Here is a 19,403-nt window from a genome sequence, read left to right on the forward strand (position 1 = left end):
AGCAGCGGAATTAATTCACAATGATGAAGACTCTAGAGATGGGGATTTCAACTACTCACTTTAAACTCTGCAGTAACTATGGTATCTCCAACTCAAGCATGCCAAGGCGAGTGAACAGTTAGGGGCAGAAAGGATGCAGAGATCCAAGGCTGAGAGTAACTTTCAGGATCAAGGCACTGAGGCCTGAAAAGAGTACACCAACTACTCAGCTTCAGACTCCCCAAAGACCAAGTAACCACAAAGTATAAGCAACTCCAAAGGCTCTATCTGATCTACTCTTTCCTGTCTTAAAATGAGTTCAAGTTAATCAGTAAAGAGGGCTTCTGTAAAGGCTCCCACACCCATCCTGTCTTCTCTCTGTTGGAGGAAAGTCAAACAAATCAATATCTACTCATAATCCTAGCAGGGTTCCACATGAACCAGCGCCACCGCTGCTACTGATCTACAAACATGAAACAAGTCCAGGTTAACTTTATTGAAAATATATAGTCGCCTCTTTCTCATGCTAAAGCAAATATAGTATAAACGATAGTGTCATTGGACCAAAAAAGAAAAGTATATGGCCAGTAGTTCTTTACCAACTTCCTAGGAATCAAAGTATGAATTAACTGAAAATCCATCACACCAAAGTCCCTTCACCCTCACTATCAGTTTCTAAAGATTCCATGGGTATTTATTTTGCCTTTTCAACACTAGGAATAGAACCTGGGGCCACGCCAATGCTCAGAAAGTGATCCACCACCAAGCTAAACTCTCAGTTCCAAATGCTTCACAAACCAATTACTTTTTGTATGGATGGCCCTTAGAAATAATTTTATGAATATAAAGGAACTCAAAACAGATACACATATACTATATAAATATTAATACATAAATTCATAAATTGGAACACAGGAGAGTGAAGAATCCAGGAAGCGAATACAAAGTAGCTTTAGTTTTTTTCTCAACACTCTGAAAAAACACTTCATTCAAAAGCCTGACAAATTTATCAATACACTCATTAGAAGGTGTTTTAGTGCTGTGATTTTTCCCTATGACGTCACAAGAGCAATCTTTAAAAGCAGTGGGAGGTTCTATATGGTGCATCCTACATGTTAAATCTATCGATGTTTAATATTCAATAATTAATATTTAATATACTTTCTTCAAAAAGCACTTCTGATGACTCAAATCCATTCTTAATTGCAATTAGTTGCTTTAATAAGGTTAGGTTAAAATTAATAAATGATGACTTAAAGCGACATTTCTGAAAAAAAAAGCCTGTAAGTCTGAAGTTCTAATTTCCTTGGGGAAAAAGTGTGAATACTTGAGAAGCTCCTACCCTGTGTTCCTGCAGATTCTGACTGCCAATGTTAGAACATGCAGTGACATTATCTGTAATAACCATGTCCGTGAGGGGGAGACCCCGTACCATTCCCAATTCATAATCTTACCAAAAACGTGACTAGTGGCGCCATCTCTATCTGCTTTGCTGTGAGACTGGGGCAGGTACAACCTCCCCAGACCATATACCCATGAGTTGTCACAATGGGAGACCCTGTGCGAGGAACTGATGGAGGTATGTCTTTCTGCTGGGTTCACCTATGGTCTCAAGAAGAGAAGCGGTCCTTTGCTCTTCTCTGCACCTGAAGCTATTCCACTCACTTGTTCCCAACTCTGATAAATGCACTGATATTCAGTATTTCTTTCTCTTGGCATGATTAAAAAAAAAAAAAACGGCACAAGGGTGTGGGGCATGGCCATGCCTACCCAACGCAGACGTCACCAGCACGGGGGCAGAGTCCCCCTTCTCCTATGTCACAATGGAGCTGCAGGTCTGAGAAGCAGAGACACAACCAGAGCTCAGGTTTAGCCTACACACAAGGAAGGGGGAGGGACAGTGGAGTAAAGACTCTTACAGGACGGGTTTAGTCCACCCTTGGGAATTATGATGGGGCAGCTTGGCCATAAACACATATGATCTCTACAGAGTTCCAAGGCAGTGCGCTATTGTGTAATTTTGCAGGAAATCAAACAGACTCCCTCCCTAACACAAGTGCTTTAGTAGTTCTGCTGAAGCTTTGTTACTCACCAGGACACTGGTATGGGAACTCTGTATCACTGATGTAAATGCAGTATCATCAAAGGGGTGATGAAATAAACACACGTACGAAGAGTCTAAACCTTTGACCTACTGTGCCTCAAATGATAACCCGATATGAACAGACTAATTCACCATCTGTTAAAACACTGCTCCAAAGGACAGAAATAAGAAGAAGGTAGCAAAGGAGGAAGGCAAACATGATGCTTACTTTCTTTAAATGCTTGACAGTAGCCAAGGAAGGATAACAAAAAGAACAGGGCACACAGGAGATCTGCACGGCCAACAACGCCAGCGACCTTAAAAGAAGGAGGGGAGAAAGATTTACATAAAACACATTACAGCATTCCTAACTTTTGGATATACAAAACATCCTTCAGACACAAAACAAGTGACTTACTCTACCCCACCACCTATGACATCATGTTGGCAGTGCTGAACAGATCTGGCCGTGTTATCTTACAGCTGGTTTGTTCTCTGCACCCTTCTCGGAGCAGGACTTCACTTCATTGCTTTAAGAAAAACCAGGCTGTTTGAACAGATTGTTCTGGGCACGGCCCATATCTAGCAAAAGTGGTGTTATTTAACACACTATGCTCAAGAACACCAGCAACCCAGGATTCTCATGTTCTATAGGAGATGTTCAGTGGAAAGTGTTACAAGCTCAGAGTGCACAGTATTTAAAAAATATATCCTGGGGCCAGCAAGATGGAAGAGTAGGTACAGGTACTTGCTGCCCAAGACTGGAGACCTGAGTTCAATTCCAAAACCCACACAAAGGGGAAAGGAGAGAACAAACTTCAGGGAGTCCTCTATGCGTATGTATTATAGCATCCATGCCTCATCCCCCAATATCAGGCATGCACATACATCAACAAGCATGCATGCTCGTGCACACATACACAAATAATAAAATAGCTAATTAATTGACTAATTAAAAAATTTAAATCTGCACACTGATGAATATCTTGCATATCACCATAGAACCTTCATCTGGCGATGTATGGAGATAGAGACAGAGACTCACATTGGAGTACTAGACTGAGCTCCCAGGTCCAAATGAGAAGCAGAGGAGGGAGAATATGAGCAAGGAAGTCAGGATTGCGAGGGGTGCGCCGACCCATTGAGACGGTGGGACTGATCTAATGGGAGCTCACCAAGGCTAGCTGGACTGGGACTGATGGAGCATATGATCAAACCGGACTCTCTGAATGTGGCTGACAATGAGGGCTGACTGAGAAGCCAAGGGCAATGGCACTGGGTTCTGATTCTACTGCATATACTGGCTTTGTGGGAGCCTAGTCTGTTTGGATGCTCACCTTTATAGACCTGGATGGAGCGGGGAGGGGGGGACCTTGGACTTCCCACAGGGCAGGGAACCCTGACTGCTCTTTGAACTGGAGAGGGAGGGGGAGGGGGGGAAGGGAAGGCAAATGGAGGAGGGGAGGAGGTGGGAATTTTTAATAAAAAAATTTAAATCTGATTGGAAACACAAAGGGCATAGAAGTACAAAATATGTTAAAAGTTTAGGCAGAAAGAAAAGGCTTAACGCCCTGAGCTGCCTCTGCCATCTTTTCCTCCATCCCGCCCCCTCACTCTGCAAAGGAAGGATGCTTCTGAAGTGACCAGTGAGATGAAACAGAGCACAGTGCCCATTATTTCTCTCTCAGTCCCAGCTAGTGAGAACGAAGCTGTATAAAGTGTGTGTTCACTTCTTGCAGGCTGATTACCCCAGTAGCTGTTTTCCAAATATAAGGAAAAACACAGAATTCTACTCATGAGGACGGCTCTAGTTTACGGGGTATCCTTTACTAACTGGCACCCAAATGTGGCAAATCCCTTTAATGGATGGAAGACCAATCGCTTCTCAAAGGACAGACAAAATATCATGCCTGTGGAAATTAGCACACATACATATGTTTTGTAAGGGCTTGTATGGTCAACAGCTAAACAAGAATGCCTTTAATTGTCTTCCTTTCACATAGAAGGCTGAGGTGTACTGTCCACTGTAGCTGGAATCAATCGCCTAGGGGAGGTGTCTTGGGAAATCTATGGTGTCATGCAGGGCTAAGAGGACAGAATGAGTTGATGAGTCTATCTTAGCAAGTGTCTGTGTGAGAGGAGATGTACAGAGAGGCAGGTGTGATGGTTAATCCTGAATCCAGAGTCAGCCAGGAGACAACCCTCTTGGCATGTCTGTAAAGGAATTCATAAACTAGTTAGCTAAGGTAAACTTGCTCTTAATATGGGCAGCACCACTTTAGGGGGCTGGTGACTTTAATTAAATAAAGAGGAGAGAGTAAGCTAAGCACTATCGTTCATTGGATGTGTCCGACTAGCTTATGATCTACTGCCAGGCTTTCCCTTCCAAGATGGACGGTGCCCTCAAACTGTGAGCCACAGTCACCCCTTCCTTCCTTAAGCTGCTTCTGTCACAAAAATAACAACCAACCAGCACAGGAAGCAAGTTTGGGCCTGAAGAGAACATGGCGTTCATGGAGGGCTAAATGGATACATACTGAGTTATGGATGCTCAGAGGGAAGTTGATTCCATCAAGGGCACACTAAGTAATCAGAGATGCAGCTACAGACAAAGCCTGGAACATGGTAAGTGTGGCTCCCTGTTAGTTCCATTCATGAATTCCAGAGAGCTTCTAGACGTAGGACAAAGTGGCAGGCAGGAAAAGGAACAAGGACACCTTGGGGCTAGGGTGCTGCTTCTGTGGCATGGTGGCAAGTAAGGAATTTGTGGGCCTCCAGCTGGGATACAAGGAAAGGAGCTTTGTTAGAGCTGTGGCTTTGGACAGACCGAACCCCAAACCTAATGCTGACCAGCAAGCCAAGAAGAGGCAGGGAAGAGAACCAGGACTTGAAGGGGAAGGGGTAGTTTGGGCAAGAGCCAACCAAGGACAGAGCCAAAAGGACCAGACTGTTGAAGCCTCTTCTACCAGGGTGCTAAAGGTGCACGCAAAGAACCGCCAGGAAACAAACTTGAAACAAATGAACTTATTTTCTAAATTCCTTTAGCTTTTCTTTTGGTAAACTGCTGTACTTTCTGGTTGTGAGCTCTGTGTTTAACAGCTGAGCCATCTCTCCAACCCTACTCTGGTAAATATTAAAGACAACCTCAGTTTTTGAGTGATGAAGGTTATACTACCTGACATAAAAAACAAATGAAAAACCAAACCCATGGAAAGTGTTTTAGGAAGGATTCAGCACTTCAGTGAGTGTTTGTCAAGAGTAACTAAAGAGAGAACTCACAGAATAGAATGTCAAAGGATATATTCGAGAATAGGCTATCTCTAACCGTTGGAGAATAGAAATAAGGACAAGGCTTCCTTCCTTTCTTGTTTTCTTCCTTTCTTTTTCTCTCCTTTTTTTATTGATATTTGCAAAATATGTATTTTCAGGTAAACTCTCCAACAGTTTTTGTTTCTTTCAGGGTACCTCAAACACTCCTGTCAAGATTTTTCTGGGAAAAAAAAATCAACATACCGATCCTCAATCAATTAGACAGCTGGTATCTAAGTTTCCTTACTACAGACAAGAATTAAGGATTTGGGGGTCGGAAGGAGGTGGGCAAGGGTTCCCTTACTAATACCCTTTGTGCTGAAGGCTAAGTGTTCGAAGCTGGGTATGATGGTTTGTGCCTACAATCCCAGCACTTGAAGGTGGAGGCAGGTGGAGGACAAGAGTTCAAAGTCAGCCTCATCTAAATAGCTACAGGTGAATCTGAGACCACCCTGGGATGGAAAGACTGTATCTGGCCCCTGTCTCATCCTTGGCAAAACATCTGGGTTCAGTAATGGGTGGGTAGAAGCCTTGAAGAGACCAGAACCCAGGCAACTTGTCATCTTTAGCCACACTTTGAGCACAATGGGACCTCATGCCCTCAAGCAGTCCTTGGGGAGTATCTGATCCTGACAGATGAGCCAAAACCAGATCCAGGCCTACAATATCTGTTCTTGCTCCTCTCCCTTCATAGGAATCAGTACCCTGTCAGTGGCCTCGTGTGCCTGCCAACAACCCAGAGTGATTTGAGATGGCATATTTGAGGGAGGGGGTGTTGATTGATTTTGGTTTATATCATCTGAGGAAAAGTAAACCTGGTTGTAAAGATTTCCCTACCAATCAGAATGCAGATAGGACTCAGCCTGAAGGGTGACCGGTTGATCCCACGCTGCCTGGGGCCACCTTGGTTTTAGTCAGAACCCTCTACCCCTGCACACTGGATGGCTAGGAAATATTAGGTGCTTAAGTTGGTTATGGTGGAACACCTCTTTCATTCCAGCACTTGGAAGGAGGCAGGAGGATCAGGCATTCAAGGTTAGCCATGGCTATGTGACACCCTGTCTCAAGGGGGGAAAAGAAAGACAAAACAAAACCCCCAGTAATAACATAAAAGAGAAAATAAAAGTATTTATTAACTGTGTGCAACAATATCTTCAGTATTAAGGCAGGAGGTAGAGTAAAGGCACAATATACATTCATATTAATTAAAAGAAATGCATGTCATTAAAACCTGGTAGGGCTCATGCTGCTAATCCATCCTCTTAAAACATATAAACAGACACACATCTACTCCAATCTGCCCTGTCCTCATGCCATAGGGAGCCACATGCAAGGTGGGACCGTCATGGCCACACCCCAGCAGCTCTCTCCCATCCTGGCAGGACACCCACGAGGCTTCCCCTGCCTCCTGAAGATAAGCTCCAGGTGTCTTGCTCTTTGCATGTGTTTAAAGCTGGCATTTAAAAAATGTGGAGTGAGCGATTAACAGGGAAAAGCTGATAAGAGGGAATTGGATAGTGTGTCAAAATAATGAAAGGTAAACATGCGGAATATCTGTCTGTGAATGCTAATTTTTAATTATCCCTTATTTTCCAAAATCTGGGTTTAAATGGCTGTTATGGAGTGACAGAGAGGAAGAGAATTTTCAAATATTCTTTTCTCCCCATGAGTAGCCACCCCCTCTATATTTGTGTGTGTGTGTGTATGTGTGTGCACATGTGAAACCCAGATGCCAATCCTGGGTATTATTTCCCAGTGGTGGACCATCTTGGTTGAGTCCGGGTCTCTCATGGGTCCATAATGAGATAATTAGGCTAGGCTGGCAGCCCTGAGTACAGTCAGTCCCTCCTTCCCCATCACTAGGACTACAGGCACACACCCTATGCCGGGTATTCTGTGGGTGCTGGTGGCCAAACTCAGGTCTCCATTGCTTGTACAGCAAGGACTCTACGAGCTGTGCTTTCTCTCCATTCCCCTCAATTCCTTCCAAAGATCTGAAACATGGCCTCTAAAGATTACCAGATAAACTGCATTGATCTGCAATGTGTGTCTGTGTGTGTTCGTACATGCACAAACACAAACATGTGTAAGCATACCCAGGGCCTGAAACCTTTTTATAAATCAAGTTCTCAATATGTAAAATCTTAACTTTGGAAAACCTTTGGCTAATCATTCGATTTTATTTTGGTTTTACAACTATGTCCAATAAGACAAGAAGCAAACAGTCAATCAGGTTTTCCCAGAAAGCCCTGTTTGTGTCAGATGCACACACCGCATCGACCAGAGAAGTGAGGCTGCAACCAATTCTAACTTGGCCATGGTTGTGCACAAATAAGAGACAAAAGGGTTTAAAAGTGGGCTCCGGCAGCATCAGCCACAACCTTTCACAAAAGATACAGGAGACAAGAATAAAAATTCCAAGGCATTCTTGAAACCAAAGAACAGATATTATGACAAGTCATAATTTCTAAAACCAAGAATTCTGATTAACATTTTAGAGTTGACTCTAAGGCCCTCAATAGGGTAACCAGTTATACATAGGCATTTAAATGTCTGTTGGAGGCCAAGGCCCACGGTGAGAGGAACAGCCTAGGAAGCTTCTAACCCAGGTGTTTGTGCTCCCAGAATGACTAAACCCAATCTTTTACTTCAGCACCACGCGCCTCACGTTTTCCAAGTGCTCGGGTGTGCACACAGGTTTCCTGGTGATCCCACACGTGTCCAGTTAAATCTCATGTGTGCACACAGGTTTTCTGGCGACCCCACACGTGTCCAGTTAAATCTCAACAGTCTATGTCTACAGCATACTCTTCATGTACTAGGCACAGAGACACGGCCACAGGGCAGCAGGCTAGGCTCCTGTCACTGCTGTACATTACCTGGCCAAGGGTGTTAAGGGGAAGACACCTAGGGAGGGAGGAGGGAAACTTCAGGAGCAGCTCCCCAACACCTGCCTGGGTCATGGAACCTCTGAGTTTCAGTATACCCCAAACTCACTTTTCTTTATCCTCCTGGGATCTCACAGCCTATAAAGTTGTACCAGACCATCTGATGTCATACTGCTTTTATGCTAATTAAATTAAGAAAGTGTTTTGCAAATCATACAGTCAGCTACCATAGAAAAACTGCCTCAGACCAGGTGTGGTGGTGCATGCTTTTAACCCTAGCACTCAGAAGGCAGAGGCAGATGGATCTCTGGGGTGTACATAGGGAGCTCTATGCCAGTCAGGGCCTACAAAATAAGATCCTATCTCCCTCCAAAAACAAATAAAATAAATAAAAAGAAAAATTGCCCCACCCAGTCTCAGGACCAAGGAAGGATTCTTAACTGCTGGTCTTTAGGCTGCAAAATGAGGCAATATTAATATTTTTGCCCTTGAAGTTATCCACAGGCTTGACAGACAGTGCCACCCAAGACCACAGCACACTCTGATGAGACAGTCTTTCAGTTTGGTAGCCGTTATTTGCCCATAAAGAGAGGGTTCTCTGACCCAGAAACCCACTGTGTCAAATATCTGACAGGGAAAGTATCATGTATTCCCTGAAAACACTGTGATGTGTGCTCTGTCACCACGAGGAACATACGAAGAGCCCATTTCGGAACACCAGATGGCACACACACGTCCCACACACACGCAGACTGTCGCACATGGGGGATACTCACACACTCAGTGTGCACGGGATGGACAGCAAACAGCAGAGCCGCCAGCAGGGAAGCTCTGGGCGCCAGGTGTACCCTCCGGCCCTTACTGGTGTACTGCAGACCACCAAACAGCACCGAGAAGACGTCCAGCGTGAGGATGGAGATGCCACCATGCAGGAGGATGTTGACCACGTGGAAACCCACAGGGTGGAAGCCTCCTGACAGGTAGTAGTTGATCCTGCAACAGACGGTGGTTGCTCACAGCGGATGCATGAAATACACACACACAGAATGGGGGCTGTGGAAGGATCTTGGTGCCTCCTTCGTGAAAAGAGCATCAAGGCAGTAACACCTGTCCAGCTAAGAAGCCTGAAGAAACCATGTAAACAATTATCCATAGAGGAGAGTAGGAGAAATGGCCATGTCACAGGGGAAGGCACCGAAAATACAGAGAGAGGAAAATCAAAAGGAGAACTAGACCTTTTCATTTTAAGTTTAAGGGATTATTTCCCAAGGACAAGATAAATCACAAATCCTTCAAGGCTACCCCAAAGGGGGCTAGATTTAAGCTAGCCACATAACCCTCTCCATACACACACAAAAAGAGCCTTAACATTATGTATCCCCAGCCTTCATCTGCAGGATAGCTTTCCACTGTTAGTGTGAGTCTTTTGACTACTCAATTGCTGGTGGTTCTAATTGTTTTTAAATGCTTCTCTGCAAGAGCTATACACAAGAATTTAAATGTATCCCACAAACAGGTATAAGAACTGTTATGTGACTAGTAACTCTAGTTAATGGGGACTAGAGGTCATCTTTAAACTTCATTTTCATTTTACATATTGACTTGGTAATGGTAGGACAATTAAGAGCTTAATTTTGTCATTAAAAAAAACCCATGATTTTATGGGATGCCTGTGTTGCTTTGATAAGTATCGTACTGTCCCTTGGTGCTTTGCTACCCAAACAGTAAAGGGTGGGCTCTCTGAGAACCAGAGAGACGTAGACGTTTTGCTGGTCTGAGCATCATCCTTGCACAGGGACCAGGCTAATATCTGCATAATTCCAGTTTTAGTTTGTGTAGCTGATATGGAGATTCCTCAGGCACAGCCTCTTAACCTTCCTGTGGCACACTTCCTAAGACCTTAAATAAGTACAGAATCTTACAATACAAATGGACTCCACCTACCTAAAAACTAACAACTGAACCCCCATATATGATGTCATGTGGAAACCTCCAATGAAGTTCCTGTTTCTACTGTTACACCTTACCTGAAAGTCAGGACGGTAAGTGGCCGGTAGGACTTATGGCTGGTATTGCTGCTTAGTCTACTGCCCCAGAAGTCATGATGCCACAGGTCTCCCAGGGGTGTGTCTGACTGAAGGTCCTGCAGGAACACAAAGGGACGTCTGGACAAGGAGTCAAGACCCTCCCCTCCTCTTCCTACTAGCCACAGGCCCAGCTCTCCCCACCCCCACTATCTCTTCTCCAGGATATGGGCAAGCTTCTTAAAAGAGCCACCATATCCTCCCACTTTCTACACAAAGTACTTCTAATTGCACATTAACCTTCCAGTTGGTTACAAGCCTTTCAATAGTGGCTCACCTTCCTGGGTCAAAGTCCATGTTCTCTTAGGGCTGCTATAGCCTCTGCACACATCTGTCTGACTCCATGTTTCTGCCCAACTCTCCTGAGTGCCCTTCCCAGAGGCTTTGCATAGGCAAATCTGCCCTAGACAGTCATCTTCAACCCTCTGACATCCCAAGTGGACTTCAATCCTTTTTTGTGGATTCCATGGCATCTCATATCTGTACCCATAACACCTGGCTCACTGGTTACTCACAGCTATGGCTTAATTATCTCTATCACTAGACTGGCGCTCCACAAGGCCTGGACCACATGAGCTGAAGTACAAAAGGTGCTTAAAACATGCTGAAAGGACAGACATATGGCCACTACTAGCCTTTCGTGGTCAATTAAATAAGGTGAAGTATCAGAAAAGCATCCAGTTTAAACTAGTATGGGCAAATATAATTCTTAAAACTTCCACTTTTGGTCATGAGTTAAGCAGATTGTAAAACTAGAGGAAAAAAACCTTTCATACAATTTTAAAATATGAAATCACTAAATATTAAACAAAACTCTTTCTTTCTGCTGAGATAATTTGGCCTTATATTATACCAAGCATGCTCACATGCGTTTTTTCCTTACATTTAAAATATGAAACTAAAGGCTGTAAAAATTCAACAAGGGGGCTGGAGAGTTGGCTCAGCAGCTAAAAGCATGTTCTGCTCTTTCAGAGGACCTGAGTTCAGTTCAGCACCCATGTTGGGTGGCTCACGACTCCTTCTAGTCCTGAACTCCAGCAGGTGGGTGCACCTAATTGGAGAAACTACATCATTACTGGCTTTCTAAAAAATTGTCTTCTGAGCACAGAAGGATGCTCAAACTCAGAAGAAATGGCTAAGTGGCTAAAAACGCATACTGCTCTCTCAGAGGACTTGAGTTTGATTCTCAGCATCCATTTGGGGCTCACAACCATCTGCAACTCCATTTCCAGAGGATTCAATGGCCTCTGTCACCTCAGGCATTTGCATACATGTGGCATGCATGCACGCGCGCGCACACACACACACACACACACACACACACACACACTTTATAGTTTCTTTCTCACACAGAAGAGTTGGTTAAATGACAGATGGCCTCAAAGAATAAATACCCACGTTGCAATATGGACTTTAGTACTTGCTACTGAATGAAGTGCTTGCCGACTCACAGGGAAGGCCTCAAGAGGAGGAACAGACGCAAAGTCGATCACTTGATTCTCATGTGACTTTCCCTTCTACCAGCTTTAGTGGCCTTAAAAAATGTAGATCATCCACCCAACAAGACAGCTGGATGTTTTGCAAAGACTACAGGATCCATCTGCTAACTCAGCGACAAAAACAGGAGCCCAAGGCCTGGTGTTTAGCCACAGAAGGGCTTGTTCAGTTGTGAGGTGGCTGGGAGCAGCGTCTCATCCTCCCTCCAAACAGAAACCAACACCAAAGAAGCTCTAAATATTTAACAAGGTACAGCCTACACGAAGCAGAGTGTGCAAGGGAAAGGTCAAGTTTTTCTTCTAATGATTTATGGGAACACTAGGCTGTATCTGAAATCTCTCCTAACAGCACTGACTCAGAGATCCTCTTGTGGAACAAAAAAATGGCAACTCAGCCCAAGGAGCCATCTAGCAGATAGAAGCCAACTCCCTGCCCCAGCAACCGCCTGCTTACATCATGAAGACCCAGCTCCAGGAGTGGAGGTGTGCATTCCACTCAACAAAGAAGGAGAATGGGGGGCTGGCAAGAGGTGCTATTACAGAAAATACTGCTCAAACCACACTGGGCAAAGGCACAGGATGCTTGTCCACCTCCCACCTGAGGATAACCGCAGTAACCATCAGAACACCCTACACACCACAGCCAGGCTTCCATTTTCCCAGCGCAATGGAACTTTCCAGCACAGGTTCTGAATTAACCCAGGTAGAGGTGTGATGAAAGTCACCACAATCACAGAACTTAAAGAGGTGAACCCTTGTTGGAAAAGTTATTCTGTGTCTAGCAAGTCATCAAGGTGGCACAGCTGTTCAGAGACTTGCCTCTTTTAAGGAGGCACCTATCATGGGTGGCAGGTGAACGCAAGGGGGGGGGTCATTGGGCTTGGTGGCAGATGCCTTACCCTGCTGGGTCATCTCAGTGACCTTCATTTCTTATGAGCATGCAGCAATGGTGCTGCAAAAGCTCCTTCAATGACATGCCCCAGAGAGACAGGTAGGTGCATTCCTTCAAGTCCCAGCCAAGGATAAGCATTGCAACCTGTGTGCTGAGTAAGACGATCACACAGGCTCTACCTCATACCACTTCTGAGCACCTGTTCTGCCTGCCTCCAAGTTTCTTACTCTCACTGTCTTTGGGCCCATCTGAATCTTTGCCTTTCCATTTTACAATAAGAAAGGGTGACTACTCTCCTAAACTTATAAAGCAGCAACTGATAAACAAGGTGGACTAGGATTTTGCATGGTCAGCAAACTTGAGTCTCCAAACATGAAATGAGTGGGAACCCTGTACCCCTCAGCAGCACATGGCTTCCGTTCAGCAGCTGTCAGCCAGCTGCCCTCACACAGTGGAGGACAGAGTCACAGCCTCACACTTCCATAGGTGATTAGACCCATCCATCACTAGAACAAATGGTGATGTCTTTCTTTCCTCTCATAGTTCTGAAAAGTTTCATAAAACCTGAAGTACTCAATCTGCTTTGCTCTGCAACACCCCTGGTCTTGCAATCTCAGCAGAATGACTTCTCTGATACATGTGTGGATGATATCTCCTCAGCACAGGCAGGGGCTGCACACCCGAGGCAATAAATTTAGAAGCTAATACATAAAATGAAATGGGAACTCTGTATCTTAAGGGAGACCCAGATCAAGAGTCAACCCCAAGCTTATCAGAGAACACCAACTCGGATGATTACTAAGACATAAGCAAACTGCATGTTTAAGTTCCTTAGAAGATTAAGGCACCAACCTTATTGTTAACAATAGCTTCAGAGTCATCGAAGACAAAATCTCCATCATAGCTCCTGGCAAAGCACGCGAGGGAAGCAAATCCGACTACTAGCTTAGCCCAGAAAGGGGGAAGGACAGAAGACGGGATGATGTGGCCCAAGTCAGCGTCCAGCTCGGCCATCGTGCAAACTGCTGGCTGTCAGCCTCCGGCTGCAGCATTATGCTGAGGAATCTGCAAGGGAAATAACATCACGTAAATACCTTTAAGCACACTTCTGCAGTGAATACCTTTACCGTAATCAAGAGCCACATCAGTTGTGATTTTATAGGTGATCGCTAGACATGTTAAGCCAGGCAGAAACTTCAGTGGGCAGAGAAGTGATCTGAGATTCGGGCAGATTTCCCAACCCTGACATGACCTATGAAATCTAAAGCCCTTGGGTTTCTGATGCTTCCTTTCAGAAATTCTGATTTAACAGAATCCTGTACTTACTAGGCCCATAAAGCAAGTCATTTTTAATTCTCAGAGCCAGCTTACATGGCTTTAAGAAAAAGTTAACAGTCAACTTCATCAACCCAAAAAAATCAGTAACTGTTCACTGTTGGCACACTGGGGAGCAGGGGAGTGTGCTTATGAAATACGACTGTGACCCCGACTCTGACAGACCTTATAGTATGTGTGTAGACACAAGGGCAGATGCCAGTCAGTTGAAAATCTTAGAGAGGGGACTCGCGAGGTGAGGGCGTATGACAGTGATTGATTGAACTGGGGTTTACATAGAGAGAGAATAACCAATTTCTTTGGAAGGTCCCAGAAAGAACTAAACTGCCTCAATTCTGTCCAAAGAGCTGACTGCGAATACCGGGAAGAGCCATGTCAGAAATACAAACTTCCAAACAGACAAAGTGGTTTTGCCACAGCCTTGCCATTTATTAGCTGGCGGCCTTGTATGTTCCATTTCCTGTGGAACAAGGCAAACCATGAGAGGACTTGTGTGTCAGCCAGGGCCAATTCCAAGACTCAAACATGAAACCATCTGCAAATCAGGTGATCTGTTCTTATTCCCACCACATCTTCTACAAGTGCTACCTTCTGGCCAGGATGCTCAGGTCCAATCTTGTACGTTTAGAGAGGTAATAAAACTCTCCGAAACTACTTCCTCACTATGAAATGGAAACGGCACTGCCTACCTTGAAGCTGTCACTGGGTACTTTTGGTTTTTTTTGGTGGGGGCAGGTGTTATTTGGCTCGTAGGCCCATGGCTGAAGGAAGCTGGGGAAGGAACTCAAAGCAGGAACCTAGCTGTAGAGGACATAGAGGAATGTTACTTACTAGCTTGCTCAGCCTGCTCTCTTACTCAGCCCAGGCTCATCTGTCCAGGGGGAGCACTACCCAGTAGTCTGGACCCTCCGACATCAGTCATCAATCAAGAAAATGCCCCCACAGGCCAAGGTGATAGAGACATCTTTTGAATAGAGTCCCTGGGGTTTTAATGGGTTTTTGGAGAAGGCAAGCTATCATTATACTTTCCATGAGTTTGACAGTCTTTGCAAAATCTCCCTTAGTACTGGCTTTTTGGTGTAAAGGCTCTGGTCCACCCTGCTAAGAGAATAGCCTCCATTCTGCTTTTAAGCCAATGAAAGAAAATTCTTGCCCCCTGGGCCGGGCTGCAGCTTAGGTATATTTGGTTCTAGATCTCCAAGTAAATACCTAGATCCACAGGAAGTCAGGCAAACAGAAGTCTCAGAATCTCAGGCCACAGACATCTCTCTTTTTTTCTTTTCTTTGAGTCTTTTGTCTGAATAAAAGTAGACAGACTGATGGGCAGCAGGGCACTCCTTTCAGTGGCAGCACTGACCCTTCCCAGAGGCAGAGTCCCACTTACAACCCAGCCAGAAAAACCTGCAACTCTTTCTCTGCTTGTCCCCTGAGCATCATTGCCTGATGTAAGGCTTGCTCTTAGCCAGCACTGGGGGAATAGTCACCTACTTTCTGCAGCTTTCTTTTCTTTCCACTGAAAAGGTAAACCACTCTTTAAATCCTAATTGCAGCCAGGTCATCATGAAGACCCTGATTGCTGTTTTACATTCTAGCTGAAGAAATTACTCCTGCCGCTTCAAAATTAAAACAAGACCGAGTACTCAGGAAGACACGATGGCGTTGAAAATGGAAAGAATAAATGTGTTTCTCTATATAGAAAATCAGTGTGCAAGAAAACAAATGGTTTAAACCAACTTTAAAGGCATAAAAACTTCCACAGACTGTGTGGAAGCCACAAAAGGTCATAGACCTGGTTCTGATATTCTTGGGTTGAGCCCTAAACATTTAAATATGAAATCACAGTTTAGTATGAAGTTCAAATGGGCTTATGTTCACTGACTGATGAAATTATGTTTCTAAATTAGCTGCTATGCTTTTCCTGGCTATTCATATTCACAGCCCACGTCAACCATCATTCAAGCAACAGCCCACACATATGTAGGGTGGGCCACGGACCCCAACATTTGGGGTGCCTTGGTGGGCCAGGTCCCCACTTTTGGGAAGTCAAGTGAAAGGATGAGTTGATGTCAAACAATCTTCTCTTTCCCGGTGGGGAGCAAAAGCATAGGACCTACTGTGCAGGCACTGTGTCCTTTACCCTAATATAGTCCTCCCTGGCTCTTGCCATTTCATGGAAGCGTCTCTGCTCTGCAGTGAAAATATTCAGACGCTCCCATATGTTTAACCGATATGTGCTCACAAACATAGAACAGTCCAGACTATGCCTTTTATCAGCAAACGCCAAGAAAGGTTACAACACATTAGAAACCTACGTGATGTTCTCAGAATCCACTACAGCAGTCCATAGCAAAGGTCCCGGAGACAGAGGAGCATGAACTGGTGGCTACATTTCCCTGAGCTACATTGTTTTCCTAAAGATCAGTTTCTTCATCTGTAGAATAAGTTACCTTTTGGTTTTTTGATACAGGGTTTCTCTGTAGCTTTGGGGCCTGTTCTGGAAGTAGCTCTTGTAGTAGACCAGGCTGGCCTGGAACTCACAGAGATCCACCTGCCTCTGCCTCCCGAGGGCTGGGATTAAAGGGGTGCGCCACGGTCGCCCGGCTACCACTGTGTTCTTAGGTAAGGACTGAGTAAGGTAGTATAAACAGCTAGTCTCCATATCCATATTGTTTTGATCAGTTCTTAGTCCCCACTGATCCCTGTCTTAATGTTTATGTTGCTATCTTTACGACCAGCAGAACCCATCAGGTGACAGGATGTACTCCCAAAAAGGGAACCCTTCTTTTGGGCATCCCTGGTGAAGCAACTTTGTGCTTTATACTAACTGTATACTGCACAACGACCCTGATCCCAACTCCCCATCCTCCACCAGGAAATAATGACCCTTGTTCTGCAACAAGGCGTGGTGCAAGGGTAAATGAGGCAGAGAAGGAGACCTTTATATCCACATTGCCGTCTAGGAAAGGACTTTCTGGTTTTGATTAAGCAACCTGTCTTACCGGTCTTCTCCAGGTAAAACCCTGCCTGGGAGCCCTGGCTCCTCAGCCACACCTTGGATGGTAGCTCACTCTATGGAGGGGCCAAACAAGATACCTACTGTGGCTTCAGTTTCAGTAATGACCCACCTACACAGAACCTACTATGAGTAGTCTGAACAGAGACAGTTACCCTAACAAAGCTGGTGTTCTAGTGACTACTGAACTCCTATTTGAACTCGCTCCCTAAGAGTGGTTCAATATGGAACAAACCAGTAGTCTTTATCCCTGATTCTAAAACTCCTAATATTAAGCCTCGACTTTCAGGACTTTAAAACAAATCCATCTGTCAATCAAATGGTCAAACAGGGTCTCCCCAAAGGCTAAATTTCACGGAACTGTGTACCATAAACCCCTAATAACTTTGGGCACAACAGCCCAGCCCAGGCTTCAATACAGCAGGGATACCCAACCTGGATGATTCGCCCTGGAAAACCAGCAGCAGCCACCTAACAGAAGAATTTACCTCAGGCCTGGAAAGGCTCTTGTTCCCTACATTAAGGGCAATGTATCTAGGGCCAGTTGTCCTCCAATATGGAGGGGCATGACTTTGCCTCTGGAAATCAAATAAAACGATGTGATGGTTTCTGACCAGAACAATGCAGGGAGAGCTAACACCCTGAGTGCCCAAGGCAAAGGATGCCAACCATCCTCTGCAAGGCTGAGCCAAAGGCGGAGAGAGGTGCACCCTGTTGTGACCCACCTTAACTCAAGAATACTCAAGTGACTGCCCTGGGAGGATTCACACAATTTCACAGAATTTCTGCCTCAGAAAGTTTCCACTTAGCTTGTAGTCATTTTCCCACCTAGGCGGGGCCGTCCCCCCTCACCCCACCCCACCTAGGATGCACAGCTTATTGGGGGTGCAGGTACACGGGACAATGAGGGGATTTTATCAATCCTGACTATAATTGTTTCCCAAGGAACTCTCCCCATCCATCTGTTCCCGGGGAGAGAGCAAAGTGTGGATGACTCAGTGGCTAGATCTTTCCTCTAACTCTTCCTTTCTTTTGTGTGTAGTTAAAAACAGAAAGAAAACACAAACAGCCCACAGCCACAATATCAACAACCCAGGCTCCCCGTGGAGTTCGCCGGAGGTGAGGCGGTAGCTGCACCACCTGCTCGGTTGGTTTCCCCAACTCGTGGCAGCTCGGTCGCTCCAGGCTCCCAGGCCAGTGGTGCCGGCTTTGCTCCACAGCGGAGAGCGGAGTAGCTGACACTCTAAACGCGGCAGGGTGACTCGCCGCCTAACCCTGGGCAGGCGGCCAAGCTACTGGCTGTGTCCAGCCGTCGCCCGTGCCTTGGCCAGCTGGCGACCAGGCACCGGGACCCCGCGGCCAGGTGGCCGCTGCACCGGGTGCACTCCCGGGTCACGAAGCTGTTGCGCGGCTGGGTCAGACAGTGACAGGCACGGGAATGGTGCGGTGACCTCGGCCGTGGCAGGGCAGGACCGGAGCCTGAGCCCGGGGCGCGCACCCCTTACCGCGCGCTCTTTGTCCGGGGTGCGGCTTCTATCGGGGCGCACAGTGCCCGGGGCCCGCGTCCGCCGGTGGCAGCTCGGGTCCCGTAGCTAACTCCTCCAGTAGAGGTGCAGTGTTCGGGCGCCGCCCCCAGGCCCCCGGGCCGCGCTGGGCTGGGAATTCTGCTGAGAGCCCGGGAGCCCGCGCCCGCTCCGCGCCCAACTGCGCTCGCCCCGCAGCTGCGCTCGGCCCTCACCGAGCTGCCCGGCGCGTTACCTGCAAGGAGCCCAAGCGGCGGTCGCATCTCCCTCCCGCGTGCTTAAACTCCTGCGGCTCCGCAAACCCGCCGCCGCCACCAAGGGAGGGGCCTCCCGTCCCCCTCCCATCCCGCCGCGTCCCGCCCCCCGCCGCGCCGCTCCCCACTCGCGACCGCCCGCGGATGCCTAGTCCCGCCGTCCACCGTGCTCCCATCGGTTGTCCTTCCCGTCACTCACACGCTGCTCTTCAGCTTATTGGTACATGTGGGGCTGACGTCGGAACTGGGAAGCTCTGGGCGAAGGAGGCGCAGGGGCGGACGGGCTTCGCTAGGGAGGAAAAAGCGCCGCTGGGATGCAAAGGGGCGGCGCGGCCCAGGCCTGGTTTCTGCTCCCCGGGGATTCCGCGCGCTCTGAACCTGTGCCCGACCTGTCCCGCGCGCTCCGCGGAGAGCGTGTTTATCCGTGCAGAAAACCCCCATCTCCACTCTTCTTCCTGTCTGGGAGGAGTTGTTGAAGATGTGTCTCTACTTTCTCTCTCTTGAAACGCAGAGTGAGTTCTTCGTCCCTAGGCCCTGCAGCCTCAGG

General features: G+C 46.5%; 1 protein-coding gene across 3 annotated transcripts in view; it reads right to left on the reverse strand.

The window, feature by feature from the left end:
• Tmtc4 (transmembrane O-mannosyltransferase targeting cadherins 4) overlaps positions 1 to 18,945 on the reverse strand; it is a 60,048-nt gene extending 41,103 nt beyond the window's left edge. For 2 of the 3 annotated variants that reach the window (XM_048421730.3, XM_048421729.3), the window contains exons 1-5: positions 18,838 to 18,945; positions 13,584 to 13,796; positions 10,287 to 10,402; positions 9,036 to 9,252; positions 2,292 to 2,379 (exon numbers count right to left, since the gene is read on the reverse strand). In XM_048421730.3, coding sequence (XP_048277687.3) covers positions 2,292 to 2,379; positions 9,036 to 9,252; positions 10,287 to 10,402; positions 13,584 to 13,745 — 583 coding nt within the window. In that variant the 5' untranslated portion in view covers positions 13,746 to 13,796; positions 18,838 to 18,945. Of the gene's footprint in view, positions 1 to 2,291; positions 2,380 to 9,035; positions 9,253 to 10,286; positions 10,403 to 13,583; positions 13,797 to 18,584; positions 18,604 to 18,837 lie in introns of those variants that run through there. The other variant, XM_085698171.2, reaches the window with a different exon arrangement.
• Positions 18,946 to 19,403: the final 458 nt, after the last annotated feature.

The sequence above is a fragment of the Myodes glareolus genome, chromosome 12, assembly GCF_982192425.1.
Source record: "Myodes glareolus chromosome 12, mMyoGla1.1, whole genome shotgun sequence".
Classification (NCBI taxonomy): Eukaryota; Metazoa; Chordata; class Mammalia; order Rodentia; family Cricetidae; genus Myodes; species Myodes glareolus.